This window comes from Parasteatoda tepidariorum, chromosome 4 (genome assembly GCF_043381705.1).
Source record: "Parasteatoda tepidariorum isolate YZ-2023 chromosome 4, CAS_Ptep_4.0, whole genome shotgun sequence".
Classification (NCBI taxonomy): Eukaryota; Metazoa; Arthropoda; class Arachnida; order Araneae; family Theridiidae; genus Parasteatoda; species Parasteatoda tepidariorum.
In genome coordinates this window covers 1383935-1406652 of record NC_092207.1, presented here as the reverse complement: position 1 = coordinate 1406652, position 22718 = coordinate 1383935, and the positions used below count along the sequence as shown (strand labels likewise).

The 22718-nt window shown below is 29.4% G+C and overlaps 1 protein-coding gene across 1 annotated transcript in view; it reads left to right on the top strand.

Annotated features, from left to right (window-relative positions):
* Positions 1-3859: 3859 nt before the first annotated feature.
* The window catches only part of LOC107439267 (disks large homolog 1), a gene marked incomplete in the record, with an annotated part of 144892 nt that continues 126033 nt past the window's right edge, over positions 3860-22718 (top strand). Inside the window, 5 exon segments of the mRNA XM_043051194.2 lie at positions 3860-8579; positions 9761-9867; positions 13600-13704; positions 17430-17561; positions 21194-21330. Of these exon segments, the coding sequence (XP_042907128.1) occupies positions 13668-13704; positions 17430-17561; positions 21194-21330 (306 nt within the window).

The window sequence follows — 22718 nt, the reverse complement described above, 5'->3', positions numbered from 1 at the left end:
AAATAACATAACATAAAATAAATAAATAAGTAAATATTATCCGAAATTTATCCGTTTATTAGCTATTATTCGATATTTCTCGAAGAAAAAATAGTTATTTTTATATACCGAACACTCTATTCACGTTAAAATATCGAAAAATATATCAAAAAAATAATGTAAAATAAATAAAAAAAAATTGAATGTCGACCCTTGCAGGGTTTCGAACCAGGGTCTCCGGGACAACAAATCTAAGTTGCCCAAAGCGCTACCAACTTCGCCATGCTTCACATGCAGGTCGCACGATTATTTAGCTTAAAACACCTCCTCCCGGTTAGTCAACAAAACATATTTTGGGTCATTGTAGGCCCAATAACTGGCTTATAAAAGATTCCTTTAGTACGATTGTTAGTTATATTAAACTCTAATTTCCAGCCAGGATTGATATTTATAGGTTCATATTTTAGGGAGTTACGGGGTGCGATGTGTGCGTGCCTCCTGATACGACTTTTGTGCCTTTTTCTGCGACTATGCGCTCTTTAGCAAAGAAAAATAATTATATTTATACGTAGAACACTTTATTCAATTTAAAATATGGAAAAAGAAGTTTAAAAAATAACATAACATAAAATAAATAAATAAATAAATATTATCCGAAATTTATCCGTTTATTAGCTATTATTCGATATTTCTCGAAGAAAAAATAGTTATTTTTATATACCGAACACTCTATTCACGTTAAAATATCGAAAAATATATTTTAAAAAAATAATATAAAATAAATAAAAAAAAAATGAATGTCGACCCTTGCAGGGTTTCGAACCAGGGTCTCCGGGACAACAAATCTAAGTTGCCCAAAGTGCTACCAACTTAGCCACGCTTCACATGCAGGCCGCACGATTATTTAGCTTAAAACTCCTTCTCCCGGTTAGTCAACAAAACATATTTTGGGTCATTGTGGGACCAATAACTGGTTTATAAAAGATTCGTTTGGTAAAATTGTTTGTTATATTAAACTCTAATTTCCGGCCAAGATTGAAATTTATAGGTTCATATTATTGGGAGTTATGGGGTGTGATGTGTAGAGCTTCTCTGATTAGCGGAAAATATTGTCTCGCGAAAAACTCGTGTATCTTATTTTTCTCTGATGCCATCGGAAATGTATGATTTCCTTTCAGTGAGAATGACCTTTAGCAGTGAAACATTCTTTTTGAAAGTCTTGTCGCCTTCTGTGAATAGTTTTCATGTTTTGTGGAAAAGTAAAGTACTCAAACTAAATCTCGAAACGGATTTTCGTTCATAAATGTAGCTTATTTCTTGCGATTTTCAAATGATGAGATGTCAACAATTGAAAAAGTTTAGTGTATCTCTCCTACATCATTCTCTTGAAGACACTTTGGAATACCACTTCCGGTTCCTTATTTTGATGATCCCTCTAGTTCGATGTTTGGGATGCTGTGTTTATCCGCAACTTCTGGGATAAATCTTTATTTTCTTCTATTATCTTGCGTATCGTGTTTAAATAAAACATTGTTTTGGTGTTATGATTGAAAATTACTATGAATATGAGATTCATAATACGGTTACTAAACTTAAAAATTTTGTTTTTATTGTTATTTATTATTATATTTAATTGTAGAAGTATAACTCCCTAATTCTGTAATTTTATCCTAATTTGATTAAAATTCTCCTTAAGCCTAAGAACACAAATAATGAGTGAAATTAAATACTTTAAATTATTGTAATATAATTCTAGCTATAGCAGTGGGTAAATTCCATTTATAAAATTGGTGAGTTTTACCCTATTTAAGTAATAAATGTGCAAACGTAAATTTTCGGTGTTCATTAAAAGTATGTTTTATTAATTATTTTAATTATAGCGCTCTTTGTAATTCCATTCATTCATTATGGAAAAATTATACTGATATCTTGTGTGTGTTTTTTTTAAAATCTTTGTTTTTATTTATATATTTTAAGAGTTTAATGCATGTTCTCATAGAGCTTATTTGAATGTATTTCAAATATTATTTCCGTGTCAGATTTTAAATAAAAGTTATTTTGAATAACTTTGTTTAAAAATGTTTCTCAGTTGTTAAATAATTTGTGTCATAAGTTAAGGTTTTATGCCTGCTATGTCATAAATTTTGAAAGTACTAGTAAAGTATATGTATACAGGGCTGATTTTCAATATAACTTACTTCAATTGGATATAATATTACTCAATTGATGTGAACAAATTAAAGGCAAATAATCAAATCACTGAAAATATCAATGTTTTTTAGTGTTCAAATGGGTGACTCTCAGATTTGAAGGATTTTTGTTGTGCTTTTTACAAATCATTTTGAAGGAAAACTAAACCAAAAGTTAACAATATTACACATGGGTGCTGTCCCTGGGACGTAAATCAGCAGGGTATCTGTGCACCTGGAAAGTCATGAATTTCGGTATTGAACAAAATTTGTCAGGAAGTCATGGATTTAGGTCGTTGAAAACTCTAATTTTTAAAATGGAATTGACCCCCACCCCCAAATTTCATGGTGTTCTGAATATCTGAATTGGTAACAAAATTCCCTCTCACAGTCATGTTTTATTAAAATATAAAATGTTTTTATCTTGTTCTTTGAAAATCATGGTGTTCTTTCAAAAATTGAAGGAAAAAACATTTCTAGAGTGAATTATCTTTTAAACTTCTGTGATATCAGAATTTTTGTTTTTTATTTCATAAATTTATAATTCTAGCTGAAGGAAGCCAATCATTGGCAAATTTTTTTAATTCCGAAATGAGAACAGAAAAATCTGGAGTATTTCTTTTCTTTCCAAAGAACAAGAAAAGTATCTTTAGAATATAATTCTGCTGAAAAAAAGAAGAAAAAAAATTATTTGCTTATGTATTTTTTTCAGCTATTTTATTGCTTTAACTCTTCTTTTACTCTGTTTTTTAAATTTAAAATCTATAAATATGAAGATGCAGAGTATAACAGTTTAGGTTATACCTATTATTTCAATTAATGTTATTATAATGCTTTATTTTAAATTAATTGTTGTGTTTTTGTCGGAGAAAATAGTAAATTCGTTAAGTGATGAAAAATTTTTGGAATTAGTCATGAATAAGAAAATCTGAAATGTAGCAGATACCCTGAATCAGTCTTGAGAAAAAATCATGAGACTAAATTTCATCAATTAATACCTACTTTCCATTTATACTTTAAATGTATTTTTACCTTAAGAATGTTACAAACATTTTCTATTTATTTTTCTAGTAAATTTTAAACAAATATTACATTCTAATGAAAACATTGTTATTTTTCATAATTATTGCTAAGTGATCTAGTAATGATGCTAATGAATGAATGTGATTGAACTTCAGCTCCTGCCTGCTTAAACAAAATTTGTGCTATTGTTGTACCAAAATCTGTTTTCATTTTCTCCTATCATTTTTAAATGATGACCGAAGTTAAAATTATTTTTAAAAAAAATTAACAAAAGTGAAAAGAATTGTGAAAAAATTAATTAACAAAATGAAGAAGAAAAAAAGTCACTGATTAAATATTTGTGGCATGATTATGGAAAGGTATATTTAGGAGTGAGTGAGCTATACCTAAACTTTTGAAAATTCTGGTACACAATGTTAGGTCGTGTTTATTGGTCAAAAAATAAGTTCAGCCTTGAAATTTTTTTAGAGTGGCACTCATGATTAAATATATTAATGTTACTTAATTAATAAATAAAATTAACAAGTAATATTAAAATTAATTAAATATTTTAATATTGATGTTAATTTATTAGCAGATATACAAAAATATCTATTTTACCCTTTGCTTACGGTGTACCATGTTGTTCCATCACATGTTATCCACATGTTGTACCAGCCGTAAGCAAAGGGTTAAAATAGTTAACAAAATTGCAATTTTGTTTTCAAGTATAAACCCATTACCCTCTTGTTCAAATTTGAAAAATAAGAAGGCCTCTTTATTATTATAGACATTCTTCGTTAAAATAAGAGACAAAGTTGGCGACATATTTCTAGCGAGTAAATAGGGTTAAAAGAATAACAACGGGTAAAACATGAAAAATAAAAAATCTACATTTGTCAAAATAAGCTAAGAACCCAAGGCCGGATTTACGTATAAGCTAAATGAGCTGTAGCTTGTGGCCCCGAGATGACAAGGGCCCCCAGATCCTACTTTCCCTCCTCTTTTTTAAAAGTTTTATTCGGAGCTGGGGCCCTCAGAAGCCCAAAATGCATTTTTTTTGCTTTTTTACATTGTCGGTCATAATAAATAAAAATAAATGACTGAATAAAACAAAAAACTTCGTTGTCATTAGTAGGGAGCATATCATCTTTCAAGCAATTTGAGTATTAATAAATTATTTATAACTGAACAATTTTTTAGTTTAAAAGGTAGAAAAGTTTTTTTTTTTGCCCCATCATTCGATCATCAGACTATTTAATATCTGTTTCTAAGGATCAGAATTCCCTTTTATTTTACTTTAAAATTGTACAAATGATATATTTAATGCTTTCATGTGATATGCAGCAGTTTTAAATAGCACTTTAAAATATCTAAAAAAGGACAGAAATTGTCAGTTAAAAAAAATGAACTAATACTTTTGAATAAGAATTTAAATAACTACACACGTTTGTTTTGCTATCTCATTCTATATAGCATTATTTAGAGTATACAGTTGCTTGTGGGTGTGATGATGACGTAATAGAAGAGGCATACAAAAAAAGCAAACTTCATTTCAGTTAAAATCCTCAATATTATATTTTTAAACTCCTCGAAAATGTAGTAAAAGAGGTATACAAATTAACTGTCGCAAACACATTAATATTAAGTAAGAATGAAACAAAAATTATATCGAAATATGCTGAATCACTAATGAGACCGGGATGAAAGACATGAAAATTATGTGATTGAATAGTATAACTAGAAGGTGTTTCTAAAATTCTGAAATCTATAAGGCTTTAATTTTTTTTTCTGACACAAACTTTATCAGTAATTAAAAATAATAAATTCGTTAGATTTCAATATTGGTTCTGTTTTTTCGTTGAATAAATGTTAAACATTAACAGATATTTGTCTTTAAAACATTTCATTCTATAATAAGATAATTATTCTACAATTGTAATTATCTAAAACTAATTGCTAATTGATATAAAGCTTTAGTGTGTTCCATTGATATGTTGAATGCTCGTTTTGGCTGGATGCCCGGGACAGTTGCTCTTTCACATCCTAGCCACTATACACCATCAAGAGCAGAGCTGATACTTTAAACCCGAATGACATTTATTCTCTCTGATATTTAATAGACCCTTTAATAAATCGTTAAAAACATAAGCCAAAAATTTACATAAATAATGACAATTCAAAATGAATAAAAGAAAACTCTGTTAAATATATAGTGGCCCAGCACGCTCAATTTTTACTCTGTGCTTAAAATGTGTTGCTTTTGTAACTTTTACCCTCCTTCAAAAAATATGTGCAATAAAAGAAAGGTTCTACATAATAGTCTCATCACAATTAATATATTTAACAATAAAGTAATATTATCAAATTTTTAATAACATAATGTTAATACTCAACAATAAAAAATAGTTGCAGTTTACTTTAGGTGTATAGAAATGGAATTGAACTTGTAAGGGCCCCATCATTTTCAGTAGCTTAGGGCCCCACCAAGCTTAAATCCGGCCCTGTAAGAACCAATTGCATAATGCTTAACAAAAGTCATAGTAAAATTTATTTGTGAATGAAAGCAAAGAATATCATGTTAACCAGAAATAAGTTTTCTGAAAAATTTAAATTGATCTTCAAAACAATATTCAACATCTTCAAATGTTTGGTAGACTTTTTCAAAAATAGGTGCTTTCCTGACTGTAGTGTTTGTACTAATTCTTTTCCTTTTTTATGATTTAATATACTCTCAACATAGTACTATCTCTTACAAATTACTTCTTAGCAATACTTCTTCATTTAATATCTTAAATTATCTTTATTCTGCGGTTGAGAAGTAATCTTTCCAAAAATCCTTCATAATCATTTTCATACAAATGTTGTTAAATCTAACTAGTATTGCCTAGAGAATTGACCAATAAAATTTGCCAATTAAAAGTTAATTAATTATTCAAACGTTTGATTGGCATGTATATATTTTTTTATTTTAAAATAATCTTTTGCAAATTTATGACAATAACAAGTAAAATAGTAATTTATCAGTATTAAAAGTACATTTAAAGGATAAGGTATTACTTTTGTTATTCAATGAACTGTGCAGCTTTGAAAATTATTTATCTTTTCCTACTGTATTATTTTCCTTTAATAAGTAAATTGTATAAAAAAGTATCAAATATTTATTTATATATGTAATTATTATGTGTATAATAGTTACACATATAAAATTTTTACTTTTTACCAATATTCAAGGTTTTGGACAATTTAAGACAGCTTTAGTCAGTAAAAGATAGTAAAACCCCGTGTGTCCTGTCCAAAATCCCAACCTTGTAAACAAGATTTACTTTTATGATAATTAGGTTTCATGCCAGTATGGCGACAATTGTAGCCAAATGTTATACAAGCATGTATGAATGCATGTATGAAATACGGATTTTAGGAAGGAAATAAACAAATTCTATTATCATTAAACAAAATTGTATATGGCCAATTTTTATGTATTGCAAATACAATGAATAAGAATTTTGAATTCCTTGCTTAACGCATTTTTTATATATACAGAGTGTTGCTATTGTACATTTTCCACAAACATTTCTCACATTTAGAACAAATTTTGATGGTTTTATTGTCATTACAATCAAGGATGGCACCAGACTTTGCCCGACAAGGGGTCAAGTCTCCCCCGACGGGGGGGGGTCAAACAAATTCNGGGGGGGGGGGGGGGGCTCAAACAAATTAATTCAAAATATTTAAATTAAAACGAATTTAATACTGCAAATTTTTTTCTCAATTCATTTTTTTCAAGTGTGTTTCTACGAATCTAAAATCACTAATATTGATACCATAATGTGCAGATTCATTTTAATGTAAATTTAAATAAAACTTTTTTTTCTTTCTGTTATCGATGTATTTTGTACTGTATGGTGCAATTTATGACACATTGTAAGTTAAAAAATTCTTTCTATAATAAAGAAAAGTAGTTGTAGCTGTCAAAAAATTTCTATGCTTCTTACTCTCATAACGCAAAAATTATTCGATAATAAGAATTTGAAATTTCATGCAAATTTAACATAACAAGAAAATGTTATTTTTTATATGTATCGATTGGTTTTTGAATCATTTAAATGTTTTGCAAATAAAGTTATAAGTACATTTTTTGCATCCACGTATTCTATCTAAAATATCATGTCCCCTTTTGAATGAACTTCGAAACAGTTATGCCTATTAAATTATAAAATTCACTTTTTTTAATTGTTACATAGCATAATTTTACTGGCAAAAAAAAGGCTATTTTAGTCACGGGACTTGATGTTAATTAATATGTATATATAATTTTAATTATAAATAAATACAAAGAGACTTTTAAAATTTCTTTTTATGATTCCCTTTTCTTTTCAAAGATGCTTTTAAAGTGAACATCTATGTTCGGCAAAATGCTAATTTCTCCATTTGAGAAAAGAGTGAGTCCATCGACTTAAACTGTAAAATTTAAACAATATAGCTAAAATTTGTAATGATTTTTAAATTTACAAATTTTAAACTTGCGTCCGAGAAACGAATATTTACTAACTTACATTTTAGAAAAAAAATTGCCACATATGGCTACTGTTTGTCTGCCTATGTTTTCGTTTCTCTGCAGAGCTGAAAACAGACTTTCCATCAAGATTTATGCTGCTCTGCAAAAGTTTTTTATATATTGGCATACGCCTGCAACGAATAACCTTTCACGCAATTAATTATTGTTCACCACATATTAACGCAAAACATTCTTCCCTCTGCAATTTAAATTTGCTCTTGCTTTTATAGTTGCGAATTTTAATTCTCAAAAAATTAAAGGGTTAGGAGACCAAATTTCAAAAAATAAGAGTTTTTTTTTAATTTCTCAGGATTTATTTAACCGATTTTGCTTAAATTTTGTATTTAGACATTTAAAATTGCATTCTTTCAAATGATGAAAAAATTGTACACCTTACATATCTTAAGTTTTTCGACTTTCATTAAATAAAGTAATAATAAATGTTTACTAAAAATTATATTATGCATGAAATTATCTTTAGAATTGGAATTGATTGGATTAATTTATATGATTGGAATTGTATGCAAAACTTTTTCAATCCGCTTAAGAAAAAAAAATGGGACATAGTGAAATACGCCAAAAACTAAAGTTTACATTAAAGGGTCCAAACTTTCAAACATGCTCCTGAAAAACTGCTAAAACAATATTTCCAGATTGAAGCTACTATATTTTGGGGGTCAGAAATCCGTATCAGTCGAAAAAAGCTATGTCTAATCAGAGAAAGTACGTTTTTTGTCTAATTTTATATCTTGAAATATCGTTACCACTAATTAATTAGTATATGATTTTAGAACCATTAGGAATGAGTAATAGAGCAAGAACATCCGAACTTTAGGTGAAAAGTTATTCTGGTGGGTCCATTTATTATTTATTTTTTTTAGCAATGTACATTCATTTGAAGTATATGTTAATATTACTGATAATAGCAAAATATTTTTTCATTTTTATATAGAAAGGTAATTTAACTGGTGGTTATCCACATATATATGCTTTGATGACTTAAAGCAGGGGTGTAAAACTCAAAAGCTAACTTGAGCCAAATAAACAATGCTTAACTTTAGGTCGGCCGCAATAAAAAAAATCAGTGTTCATAGAAACAAATATTTTTATTTTGAATAGTATATTGTAATAAACATATATAAAGTAAAATTATTGTTTGATATTTGACATCTCTTCACTGCTACTATTTTTCCTATTTCGGGAGAAATTTTGTCAAATTTGAGTCGCACTGAATCTCAATCACTTCCATTTGCATATTACTGGGTACTGAGTCTATATTTATTGAGAAAAGCGAAGAAAACAAGCAAAATTTGTCTTCCAAGGAATTAAAATCTTTAAACCTTGTTTCAAATTCTGTTCTCAGATTAGAAATTTTTTCAGCTTATTTTTGATACGATGCAGTTTCCCTGGAATGGCGAGTGCCGCAAGCCAGTTAGAATTTTACTTTTTCGCGCGTACAATTAAAATGTCGTATAGTTATAAATAAAGTGTATTATAATTTTACATGCTAGTTTCCTTTCTAATTAACATTTCGATTTTATTTTTACTTTGCAACGGATATATTGCCTGGGCCGCGAGTTTGACACCCCTGACTTAAAGGATTATGATTGGAAGAGAAAAATAAGGTGAAATGATGTTCACTTTTCATATTAATATCAGTTATAAATAAATAAAAACGTCTTCTGTTTTGTCCTTTTTCGTTAATTTTAATTACAGAAAAATGCATTTTCCTCTAACGAATTTTTGCAGCTATTGCGGAAAGCTAATGTATATATATATATTTTAACTCATTATAAACAAAGAATTTTTGTATCTTAAATATTAATGTTTTGTAGGTATCGTAATATCGGACATCTCGATATATCAAGCTTTGACTGTATTTTAGCTTGCAAAAATGCGGAAAGAAATTTTGGTTTATAGAATAAATATTTGCACCTATGGAAAGTGTGTTAAAATTATACTAAATTAGTTTTGATATACATTGCAAAATTCTTATTTTTATCACTTTTTTTAAAAAATCTTTTCTCGACAGGAACTTTTCCGACCAGAGCAGAGATTACAATTGTAATTTGTATATCCATTTTGTTAATCATAATTTTTTCTGAGGAAAGTGAACAGGAAGTTGGTGGTAAAGTGCAAGTAAGAAGAATACATTTTCGTTTTTAATTTATTCTCATTAACAAAAAAAAAAATAATAAAATTAAAAGCTAGATTTTTTTAAGAATGTTATTATATTTCTTTTCAAGACGGTAGTGTTTTCCTTACGACATTTAAGTTCGTCCGGATAGGGGAGCAGACGATGTCCGACAGGGGGCAATAGCCCCCCTGACCCCCTACTGGCGCCGCCCTTGATTACAATATCCTATTTGGCATGTCTTACTTTGAAAAGATTATGTTTTTTAGAAAATTCATCTTCATCAATTTCCGAAAACTCTTTGCCTATATTATTTAATTCTTCTAAGAACTTGTGCTGTCTTGATTGTTTCGACATTTTTCTGCTTAAAAACTAACCAAGGTTGTTAGAAATGAAGTAAAGCTATCAAAATAAAATATAAGCTACTTACCAAAACATTTAGTTTTTTTCACTTTTTCTAACACAAAAATGCCAATCTAAAATTTTAGATACTTGCTTAAAATTTGAATTCAGTTATTGTGATTGAACTAATTACGCAATAATTTTTGCAGAAATGTGCTACTCATCGAATGCAATACGTTGAACACGCATCGTAATTTCTGATCCGATAACCTTATAATGCAATACATTGTTTTCCTGTTTAAATGACCGGTTGTGGTAGAAATAGATATACGAGAAGTATTATTCAAAACAAACAAAATCTAAAAAAGAATAATACTAGAATATTAACTGTATATAATTGTTAGAAAAAGTCATGAAGTCAAATAGGAAACGCGATAAGATGATGTGTGCATTTTCGATGCAAAAGTTCTGGTCATTTGACCGAAATGGTATGTTTAGTGTTAATAACAAGCAAATTTAATTAACAATAAAAAAATATGATACGAAATGGGGCTTTTCAATAAACCATCCAGTTCAATCCATTGCCTCCCACTAAAGTAATTACAGTATTATTGTGAGTGATTACAACGCCCTCTTTCGGTCAGGCAGAAATTCGTAGCAGCATTCCTGTGCTGACAATGTAGATGCTTATCCGTTAAATAATATTTTTTATTCCTTTAGAATTGAATTTATTTAAAATTTCATATATTATTTTTTTAGTTTTTGTGTTCTCTAATTTCCTCATTCATTTATTTGGCATTTTAATCTCAGTGTTGAAACTAATATACCCATTCTTCAATTATTATCGTGCATCGAACCTAATTATTTTTAGGGTGTTATAGATGGCAATTTTTGATGCATTCTACAACATGAATTATGTAATTGTAAAGTTGAATTTTTTTTTTAATGTTTGTCTACCATATTAAGGGGCTTTTTTGGACCACTAAATTTTCATTGCTAGTGTTAACCAATTTTATAAGTATAGTTTGAATGGTAAGGGGTTTTCCACAAATTTATTTTCTTATTATTAAACAGGATATTAAAAATGACATTGGTCATTATATCGGACCATTCCCTATTAAATCATTTCACCTGTTTTCTTTCCTAATAACAAGATTTATTACCAAGCAGTTCAGGATTAACAGTTAACGATGTCCAAGATAAAAACACAATAAATTTCCTTTCCAAAACAAATTAGATAAAAATTATTTTGCCAATGGGTAACCTGTGATCGCCCTGCGGCGATCAGAATTTTCTTCATTTTGTTGTGAATCGTATTTCTTATTATATTTGTTTTACTTATGTATACTTATATATTACTTTTTATATTAACTAAAATATTTTACATAAATGAATATAGTAAAAATTTTATTATTATATACAGAATTGTTAAAATTTCACAATCATATTTTATGAATGCTACTAAACAAATCACTCACTACTACAAATCACTTAGTAATACGCAATTATAAATATTGTAGTTGCTAATTTTTAATACTTATACTGACTCTTAAGTAATATGATCTATTGATTTTAAAACTTATGTATATATTGCAATATAAAAAATCTGCAAAAATAGTTTTTCTTTTTTTTTAATAAAAAAAAGGGGTATTTGTAAAAAATCTAACTTTTTGGCATATTAAATTTAATTTGTTTAAAATTAAGGTACTCTTATTATAAACTGTATGAGTAATTTTTAGTTCTTTCCTGTGTCTTGGATAAAACAGGTTTCTTTCGAACACAATACCAACCCCGCTGTCAATGATATTTCTCCTTGTTAATAATCAGTGCCGTAACTTTAGCCCCGGGTCCCTTTAAAAAACTTTCTGTACTCTATTTTTAACTGTCATATTAGCTATTTATGTATGATGTTAGTGAATGTATTTATTAAAACAAGTTACTTGTTCACATATAAATAGGATTATTGGATTCTCATATAAATTGGAAAATATTGTGTATTATAAACTTGTGAAAATACAAGATTTGAGCGAAATCGGTTTATCCTGAAAAAATAAATTAAAAAAACTTGATTTCCCAGTAACTTTATAACCAATTTCTCTCAAATTTTGTATTTTTCCTTGTTGAATTAGATTCTTGAAAGAAAAAACTCTTACAATTGCCGAACCGCAGTGGACCAGCATAGTTACAGCCCTGTTAATTATTATAATTTCTAAAATCCAACAGATGGTGCGCAGTAATGTATTTCCTCTATGGCACTGTACCATGAACATTATTCCTTTTCTTTGTTACTAAATGTACTTTGTTAAAGACATTTGTAATGCTTTAAAACCCCAAAATCATTGTACTTAAACAACCTGAGACTGAGAAATTAATAAATGCATCTGATTTGAATAATTCATTCATTTGATGATTTAAAGGACATAAGAGAAATCCACTGTTTAACAAAAACAAGGAATGGTGTTCTTAGACGGAACTGAATCCTTTTACATTACCATCTGTTGGATTTTTGAAATTGCTATTATTGATGTGGGGATAGTATTTGCCAACAATGTCAGCCTTTATCTACAAAAAGATACCCCAAAATAGAACGAAGTTAATATATCTGCTATACTAGTTAGTTCAAATTGTGTTTTTGTAGTGGTAGAAGCACTGCAGCACTCCCCCTCCAGAATTATATCCGTGATAGAATTCGATGAACAGATACTATTAGTTGATTCATTAACGAGTGTTAGCTGTATTAGGATCACCATACTTTTAAATGCTGATCACGAGAGCTGTATTATGTCGATGATTGTGGTCGCCCTAGCAGTTGAGTGCATGCAATCGGACGTCATGTGTGATCGAGACTGAGTAGAAACAGCAGGAGAAGGTGTATGATGTCACGAGTAGCAAGTCAGCTGTTTAATGGGGACCATCCATCAAAGTGGGAGTTTCTGCCATCGTCCGGGTCACTAATGTGGGGATTGTGGTTGTTGACAATGTCAACCCTTCATCTATGAAAAGGTACCCCAAAATAGAATCGAGTTAATTTGTCTCATGTAGTAGTGAATTGTAATTGTATTTTTGTAGTGGTGAGCACACTACAATTGACATTGAGAAATATTATTAAAAACTGCAATGGAGTGGGAAAAAATCTTAAATCTTAATGAATATGCAAATTTTTTATGATCATTTGAAAAGATATTAAATTTGATGAGAGTTGTGTGTTGATTTTATTGATTATTATTTTTGATTTATATGTTTACTACTTTAGGGGCTATCACATGCTGGAATAAGCTAACATGTTAATTTAATGTCTCTCAATGCACTAGACTAAGAATAGTTGTTTAAAGTGAAAAACATTTTACTAATCAAAAGTACTTTTGATTGTTAATAAAATTATAATTTTCTTTTAGTCATTTTAAATGAAACTGTTGAAGATTTAATATATGCTGCTTAGTGGTGATGCATTTAATATACAATCATGGATGCTCGATCGATTCCCCGACTCAACGATCAAGGTAACCTTCTTTCGGTCATCTTATTACACTGTTCTACTTGTTTTTAATTTAAATAAGACTCTTGCAACCTTTTGAGATTTTGCCTTTTAACCATAAGAATTGAAAATTATGGAGTACATGTACAAAAAAATTCTTCGTAATTTGTTCATTTTCATTTCAGTTATTTAAAAGATTATTTTTAAAAACATTAAATTTATCATTAAAATTCTCTGATTAAAAACATTGAATTTCTAATTCTGAAAGATTGAATAAAAATGTCTCTAAATAAATCTCTATTAACAATAAGTATACGGTACAGTTCAAGGATTTATTGATTAAAAGTAAATCTGAAATACACTTGTTTTTTTTTTTTTAAATCATTTGTAAATTAAATAATAAAAATAATTATGAAATTTTTTTTTATCTTTGAATAAACAAGTTTTGCGTGCAACTTTATTTTATTCACTTAATTAGTTCCTGAACATAGGCTAACTGCGTAGAAAGTGATTTAACTTTAAAGGGCCCAAATTTCAAAGAGACTGCTCTTCTGCCTAATGCCTGAGCGAACGGTACCCTATTTTCTACACTATAACCCATGATCGACTGAAGATATTTTACTTCAGAACGGGTCGGTACCAGCACCAGACTTTGCTGGGATTCGAATCTGGGTCACAACCTTGGGAGGAGAGTGCTCTATCCACTTTGCCATAGTACGCTGCAATAATAGAAAAAGGAGTGATTAAAATCATTTTTAAGAAGTTATATCCGAAGAAGCTCTTGTGAGCAACCATCCTTTTTCTGAAGATGGCTCGTAACAAAACATTTATGCTTACAACACAAATAAGCTGGTTTCGATGATCTTTCCTTTTTTTCTGAACTTTATATTGATTGGACATATTTTTATTTATTATTATTTTTTTTTTGTCTTACTGTTCTTAGCTGGCAGCTCTGCTAAATTACCAAGGGAAAATATGCAACTTTCCAATTTTTAAAGCATGTAATTTTTTTCACCTTATCCACAATCAAAATATTTTGTTGCTAAAAAATCAATCATTCTCCTTTCACCTTTGCAAAGAAGGAAGAGAAAATGATCATGTTTCAGGCATCTTTTGATCACTGGTTATGAGACTGCCTTTAAATGCCCCCACTATAAAAATTCCTCTCTACTTATTATCAATCTGGAGAACTTTATTTAACACAGCTGTGAAATCTAGTCATTGAGGTGTTCATATAAATGACTTTATTTAGACAGATGATCAATTAGGAATATGATTACTCCATACAGGTATGCATTGCTTTCTGTGCGGAGGTTTACTTTCAAGGAGTGATAATCATGTTTCCTATAAAGCAGGGGTTTCCAACTTACATGAGGCCGGGGGCCACAATTAACAACACAAATCAAATGGCGGGCCGCAACTTTATCAAAATTTTATGTAAGACTCTTTTATGTTTGAAGGAACATTAAATATTACTGTCAGATTTTTACCAAGTTGTACAAAACAAAAGTATTGAATTACAAATTAAAATAAGAAGTAGATTTTAAAAAAATACTTAATTGTTATTAATAATATTTCTAAAAATATTAAATAAATAATAAAAATTAACTTTAATGCGCACCTATGTATTAAGCAATTAATATGCAACACATATCAAATTGTTCAGATATAAAACTTTAAAGAGGTTGGTATTAAAACTTACATAGTAGCACTCAAAATATTCAATGAAAAAATTGAGGTTTGTCTGCTGCAACCACCAGAGAATAGATATTTACATTTAAAAATGTGTGTGTAAATATTTTCGTCTAAAATGAGTAGTTTCAAAAAGTTGAATCGGAGAATTTCTTCAAGAAAATTTGTGATACTCACATGCTAAATTATACTCACAAAATATTAAAAAATGAAATAAAAAAGAGCAACATACGCGATTATTTTTGTATTTGAATAAATATTTTCTTGGATGCAAAACCTGAGAAATAAATTTTTTTGCACCGTTGGTATGTTAAATTTCACAGAAACGAATAAATTAGGTTTTTATTAACAAGAAAAGTATTTTAAACCCATGTATATTTTTTACGAAAATTGTCCGCAAAAAACAACTAATATATTTTAGTTCGCGGGCCACAAAAAAGATTTCTCAGGCCGGATGCGGTCCCCGGGCCGCCAGTTGGAAACCCCTGCTATAAAGTGAAGGGGTTAGAGCCTTCACCTTCCGATGAGGTGAACCGGTTTCGAGTCCCGGCGGCGGATGCGAATTCCGCACCCGATTCTTACCGAACCACAGTGCTGACGTAAAATAACCTCTTCAATGGTATATGGATCATGGGTTAGTGTCTCCTTGTCCTCAGGTTAACCGTGAAAGATTTTAGTGGTTAGCATCATCAAAATGTCCCCAATGAAGGCAAATTTATCCCAACACTTGATCTAGGAGTTCCCTTGTTTTCTGGATTGGGTTCAAAATGACAAGGCGACGGAGTTGAACATTAGTAGTCATAGACCCAAAATTTGGGTCGGCTGTTCGAGGACGATTATAAAGTAAAATATAAGGTGATGGGAGTGTGTAAACCTAATTATCGAACCGTCCGAGGAAGTGACATAGGACTAAAAGTGCCTATTTGTTATCATATGACTAACTTGAATGTGTAAATAGGGAAAACCATAGGTAGATAATATAGATGCACGCTATGAACAGATGCATTGTTGGTGATTTTACTATTTTGCAGGTACATTTTTAATATTAATTATTATATTAAAAAAGAGAATCCACATGTGCGTCAAAAAAGTTTGCGATGGGAGAAAAAAATATGAAGCAGACACCATAATCGCGATTTATGCGGAGAAGAAAGTTTGTGTTTAGTTGCATGTATTCTTCTCCCAAAGAGAAAACATTTAACTGCCACTTTAGTCCAAAGATGAGCAATATCATTGTTACAGTCAAGCCTACAATCAGCTAGTTTTTTACTGCTCAATTCGACCCGAATATCGCTTTAAAGCGAAAATAGATGACAGTAGGAAATATTTGAATGTAACTAACGATGTTTGGAGCAAAATTATTAATAGAATTAATATAGTAATTACTAATTAATTATTAATATAGTAATTACTTTATATGAATGTAGTTCTATATAAAACTATTAATATTAGTCTTTCCATAAAATTATTAATAATAATTTAAAATATTACTTTATTCTGCCAAATATTTTAGTTTCTGGTTTTCTTTGGATAAAGATGATTTGCAAATAGCATCTTGATGTTTTTATTCATTCAGAAACGTAGTTTTGAAAATTCTCCATAAAATGTTGATGTTTTTCAATTACAATCAGCTACATTTATCACCAAATATCACTATGACTTTTGTTTTTTCCTAAATTTGCTAACTTGTTCTACGATTCTCACCATTCTCTACTCATGGTGCATAGCGTTTTTAAAAAGTGCTTAAAAGTGCATATTTTCATTTTTTTAAAATTCCTTAAAAGTGCTTTTTTTATTGGGTGTTATTAAAAAGTGCTTTGTTAATGTATATAGTGCATAGAAATATTTTTTGAGTGCTTAAAAAGTACTTAAAAGGTGCTTATTTTTGTTCAAAGATTTGGCTACGCATCCTGAACTTTGTAACTAATATAACTCTAATCCCCTGTGAAAAGGCATTTAATCAAAATGTTTTGTGAATGATTTATTTTGCTCGAAGTATCATTTGTTCTGAAAGTCTATTTTATTTGCCTAAATAATCATTTCAATTTTTCATTTCAGAGGCACACAGAGCTCTAGAACTTCTGGAAGATTATCACAGCAAACTTATTCGACCTCAAGATAAACAATTAAGAAATGCAATTGAAAGAGTTATTAGGATATTCAAGTGCAGATTGTTTCAAGCGTTGCTCGGTAAACAATTTCTCTCTGTAAAAAAAAGAAACTGAATTATTATTTACCGCATTGCGAACACGATGAATTTAGATCGATTCTACTTCGAAACTCAAATGAACGTTTAAAAACTGTCATTGTTTAACATTATTTCCTTAAAGTTTTAACTAAATGAAACATGTTTAGTTTGCATAGTTAAAAAATTACAATGAATACGTAAGGAAGGGATTTTGCCGGCTCAAATGGTCCGATTGTAAATGACAGTTTTTAATATTTTCTTAAACTACTGATTTTTTTGAAATAAAAAAAAAATTTGAAAAATAATTTTTGCTTCTTTAAAGGTAAGAACAACAATTCTACTACATTAGCTTTTTTAAAAGTGCTTAACAGGGTTGGTTGCCCAAAACTGGTTTTGGACAGGGCACATGGGTTTTACTGTCCTAAACTGACTAAAGCTGTCTTAAATTGTCAAAAACCTTGAACATTGGTAAAAGGTAAAAATTCTATATGTGTAACCATTGTACACATAATAATTACATATATTTATAAATATTTTATGCTTTTTATGCAATTTACTTTCACTTATTAAAGCAATGCTTTTAATATTGATAAATTATGTTTTTCATAAGGAGAAATAATGCAGTATGAAAAAAGATTGTATAATTTTTTAATAAAACTAAAACTTGTCTTCATTTTATTTTTCAAAATATTTTTTTTAAAATTGTGACATAACTTGAATAAATAGGATTTGGACAGGCCGATTTTAACCCTGGTTTAAACTGTGTATTAATCCATGTGTCAGAAACCTTGCCAACTCTGGTGCTTAAAGGCACTTATTTTTGTTTTTTAAAAGCCCTTGAAGGTGCCTTTTTTTTTTCATTGTGTTTTTTTTATTAAATGCTTAATATTCCCTTTTTGAAAGTGAATTTTATTTCTTCTTTACCATGTCGATTTTCGCTGTGCATTATGCAAAAGCCTGGTTTTCACAATTCAGCTGTGCATTATGCAAAAGCGTGGTTTTCACAATTCAGGTGTGAATTATGCAAAAGTGTAGTTTTCACAATTCATTCCACTACAATCCATTTTGGTGTACCATCGGTCCGTAGCGTATGATAGTTCCAATCATGTTACATGTTTCATTAACTACTTGGGAGTCTGCATGTGCATCTACTGAGCTGTGTTCATTGAGATTCTTGTACTCTAATGTGCAAGTCTGCTGCATTTTGCAAGATATTCTTAATTTTAGACCTCATTTTCCAGCCTCTGAAATTAAACCAAAAAATTTCTGGATCTTTTTATGATGGCTAAATATAATGAAGAATAGAGTTTCTTTGTCAGAAACTGGTTATTTTATCATGCTCACATTAACTCTTTGAAAATGACTTTGCATTTTGGAAATGTATGTAAGTGCTTAAAAATATTTTGAGTACTTAAAAAATACTTTAAAGGTGCTTATTTATTTGACTACACAATTTGATAGTTATTGTGTAACTCATTAAGTGTTAATTAAGGAGAAGGATTTATAGTTTATGCTACTAAACTTGTTACCGTTTCTTCATTTTAATGATATAGAATGCCCAAGGTATTACAAATTGGTTCATGACATAGCCGTATTATGTATAAATACCTCTTATGTTGTGATATCATTGCTGGCTGTGGGGAGCGTAGTTACCGAGAATGTCGACAATGTCAACCTTCTTCTATGAAAGGTACCCCTTCATGGAATTGAGTTAACATGTCTTCTATATGCTAGTGAATTGGATTTGTATTTTCGTAGTGGTAGATACACTACAGTACTCCCCCACCAGAATTATGTCTGATATAGAATTCGATGAATGGATACCACTGATCTGTGAGAAGCCGGGAAAGCTGTATTAAGATCCCTGTACTTTTTAGTGCTGATTGCACGAGTTGTATTAAGTTCACGGTCTTGTTTGCTCCTGTGTTGCCTTTAGTAGTCGTATGTATAAGTTTTGCATAATCAAAACTGAGCAGCAACAGCACGAGGAGGTGGATAATGACAAAAAAAATGGGCGTGATTTATATAAAAGGTTGAAGATTGAAGTAAAAGTACCTAAAATGCCGCAGAAATCGTGGCTGAAAAGGGACTTGAAGTGAACAGATGAACTGCCAAAAATCAAATCACAATTATACACAAACTGTGACTATAACTGATAATCCTCCATGTGCCCACATCAAAGGCTGCCGAAGGTCACAGGCGTGAAGGTCGACAGACAGTGAGGCATCACAGGAGAGGGGTCAGGGTTTGGCCTAATTTTTAGGTCACGATCCCAACAGAAAATTGAGATTAAGTGACACAATGTCACATGTACAGGGAAATTTTTTTCTCGATTTGAGTGACGCTCTGATAATGCTGCAAAACAACTTAGTAACACTTTTGTTTTGAGCCTGGCTTCTTGGTATACAGATATTTATAGCCATTTTAAAGCCAGATTTATATGCATTTTTAAAGTGCTAAATGTCAACTATACAATCTGTGTGCAAGCAGTCTTTATACTCCTTAGAAATAAAAAAAAAGTTTGTAATGAGTCACTACTTAGATTTACAAAATATCCCCTAGAAACAACTTTGGTTATTGCGATACTGACTTTTTTTTTTTAACTAAAATTAAAAATGAATATATCATTCATTAAATAAATATGTTCAGAGTTGCCACTTCACAGGGAAAGTACAGAGAGTTTAAAAATCATCTAAAATCACGAGGAAATTGCAGGGAATTTCTCCTTATAAATTTGGAAAAAACAGGGAATTTCATTTCTGATGATTCATTAATGATTCATCAGAAATGAATCATTAATGAATCATCAGAAATGAAGAATCATCAGAAATCAGAGAAGATCTATTTCATTAATGATAGTACTATTTGTTTTAGGGTGAGCTGTTTTTCTCAAGTTTTTCTAGTACATATATGTAATATGATTAGCAACACTGATGTTATAACAAAGAAAAATTTGTTTGGAAATAGTTCAGATTTGAATGAAATTTTTTTTATGTTTCACTTTTTTTAAAAAAATTATTCCTTACAAAAGCTTGAAAAGCAAAATCTATATTATATTCTACTTTTTTAAAATTTTTGTAAAGAATCTTTGTAGATAAGAGAAAAAATTACTTTGTTAATGTTCATATCTACTATACATAGCACACTTCTGGAAAACGTGAATAAAGCATAAATTAGAACCCTCCTCAGTGTATTCCTTAGTTACACTGAGGATGGTTCTTGTTTAGAGTATTATTGTATGTCCATTTATATTACTTCATTTGTGTTGATTTTTTATTTTTCTTCGTGTTTTTATAATTTGGAAAAAAAACTTTTTAGCTTAATCATAATTATGACCAGTCTCTTCTTGAAATATATATTTTTATTAAAAATAAATTCAAGTTAATGTTTTTCAATTGTAGAAATGTGTTAAAGTTTTATCTATTCTTTTATACCATTAAAATTTTTTATAGTTTTGTCTCTACATGTTCGATTAAACTTCCATGTTAAAATAAATGTTTGAATTAAAGTATTGTTGTTGTTGAATGTTTATTTTAGTATGAAGTATTCACAGTATGAAGTATTCTCTATTCATGTATTTAGTATGAAGTATTCTCTATTCATGTATTTAGTATGAAGTATTCTCTATTCACAGATATCCAGGAGTTCTATGAGATCACACTTTTGGATGAATCTAAAAGTATCCAACAAAAAACTGCAGAAACTCTGCAGATTGCTTGCAAGTGGGAAAACAGCCCTTCACTCTCTGGCCTTAATTACCTCAACAGTGAGGTAAACACGTTTTTTTTTCCCTCTCCCTTTTGTTCTATAGTCAATGTTTGGAATTGTTCACCCATCAGGAAAATCTTGTGATAATATTTCAAATTAGTTACTGATAACTATTTTCTATTTATTTGAATTCCCGTGTCTTTCTTTCAGCAATTTATTTTAATTTGAACCAGATATGTCTCCTTTAGCATCTTTTTAAACGTTCATAAGACAAAATTTTCTGAAAATGGCTAACTATACCATTATATTTACCTTAATCACCATATCAAATAACGATAATTATACTTTCTCTCAGCGGGCATGTCATGAGAGTGAGTTTATTAATTATTCTGGTGGTATTATGAGCCTTAACTTCACAATGACTTTGGCTTTTAAGATTCTTTTCTAATTACTTTCATTACAAGATTGTATAACTTTTATGCTATACATTTTTAGCAATATTTCCCCTCATATTACCTTAAATTTAAATAAAATGAACAAGTTTATTATTTTTTACTTATTAATTTCTCAGTCTATTTTATAAAGAAACGAACTGAAGTGTAAAATTTGGCAATAATCGATGTTACAAGAATGTTTGCTTCTAATGATAACAGCTTAATTTAGAATTACACTAAATAAATAAACTGCAAACTGTTTTAAAACAAATTTTTTTTTTACTTATTTATGAATGATAAAATGTGAGCCAATAATTTGATTTTTGATCCGTGTGTGATAGGTTTAAAGTGATTAATTTTGTAATTCAGTTTGATTTTTTAAGTCAATTGGAATTAATACATTTATTTGAATAAAATGAAACAATTTTAAACTGCTGGACTAACTGTAGAAGGTTTTCTTTGTTTTACTCTCCATTCTATGTACCAAATAATCCTTTTTAAAAATGAGTTTATCCCAATACTTATTGTTTTATAAGCTTTCATTACTGCTTAGCACAACCCTTCTTTTATAACAACCTGTACATGAAGTTTGTTGTTGTTCAATCCAATATAGTGAATGAATTTTTTTTTTCATTTAAAAACATTTTTCCATTGACAATACTTCAATGGATGCCATAAATCTTGAAGAGACTATTCAAAGAACCACTTACTCTAGGTGATTCTTGGCATAATTCCTGAGGGTGAATAGCGTCACATTATTGAGGATTTAAAAGTGTATCTGGCATCCTTGTGTCTGACATGCACTCATAACCTTTGTAAATAGTGTTGTACTAGATGTTTATATTGGCGATAAACCACATCACTTTTTTCTTGATTTTATTTTTATTTAAACTTAAAAAAATCTCTGGTCATTTAGTAAAAATATCTACTCGTAAACCAGCTTCGTACAGAAATGTTGAGGGAAATTATGTATGAATATTCGTTTTCAAGACGTCCAATATTTTTGTCTGGGGCACA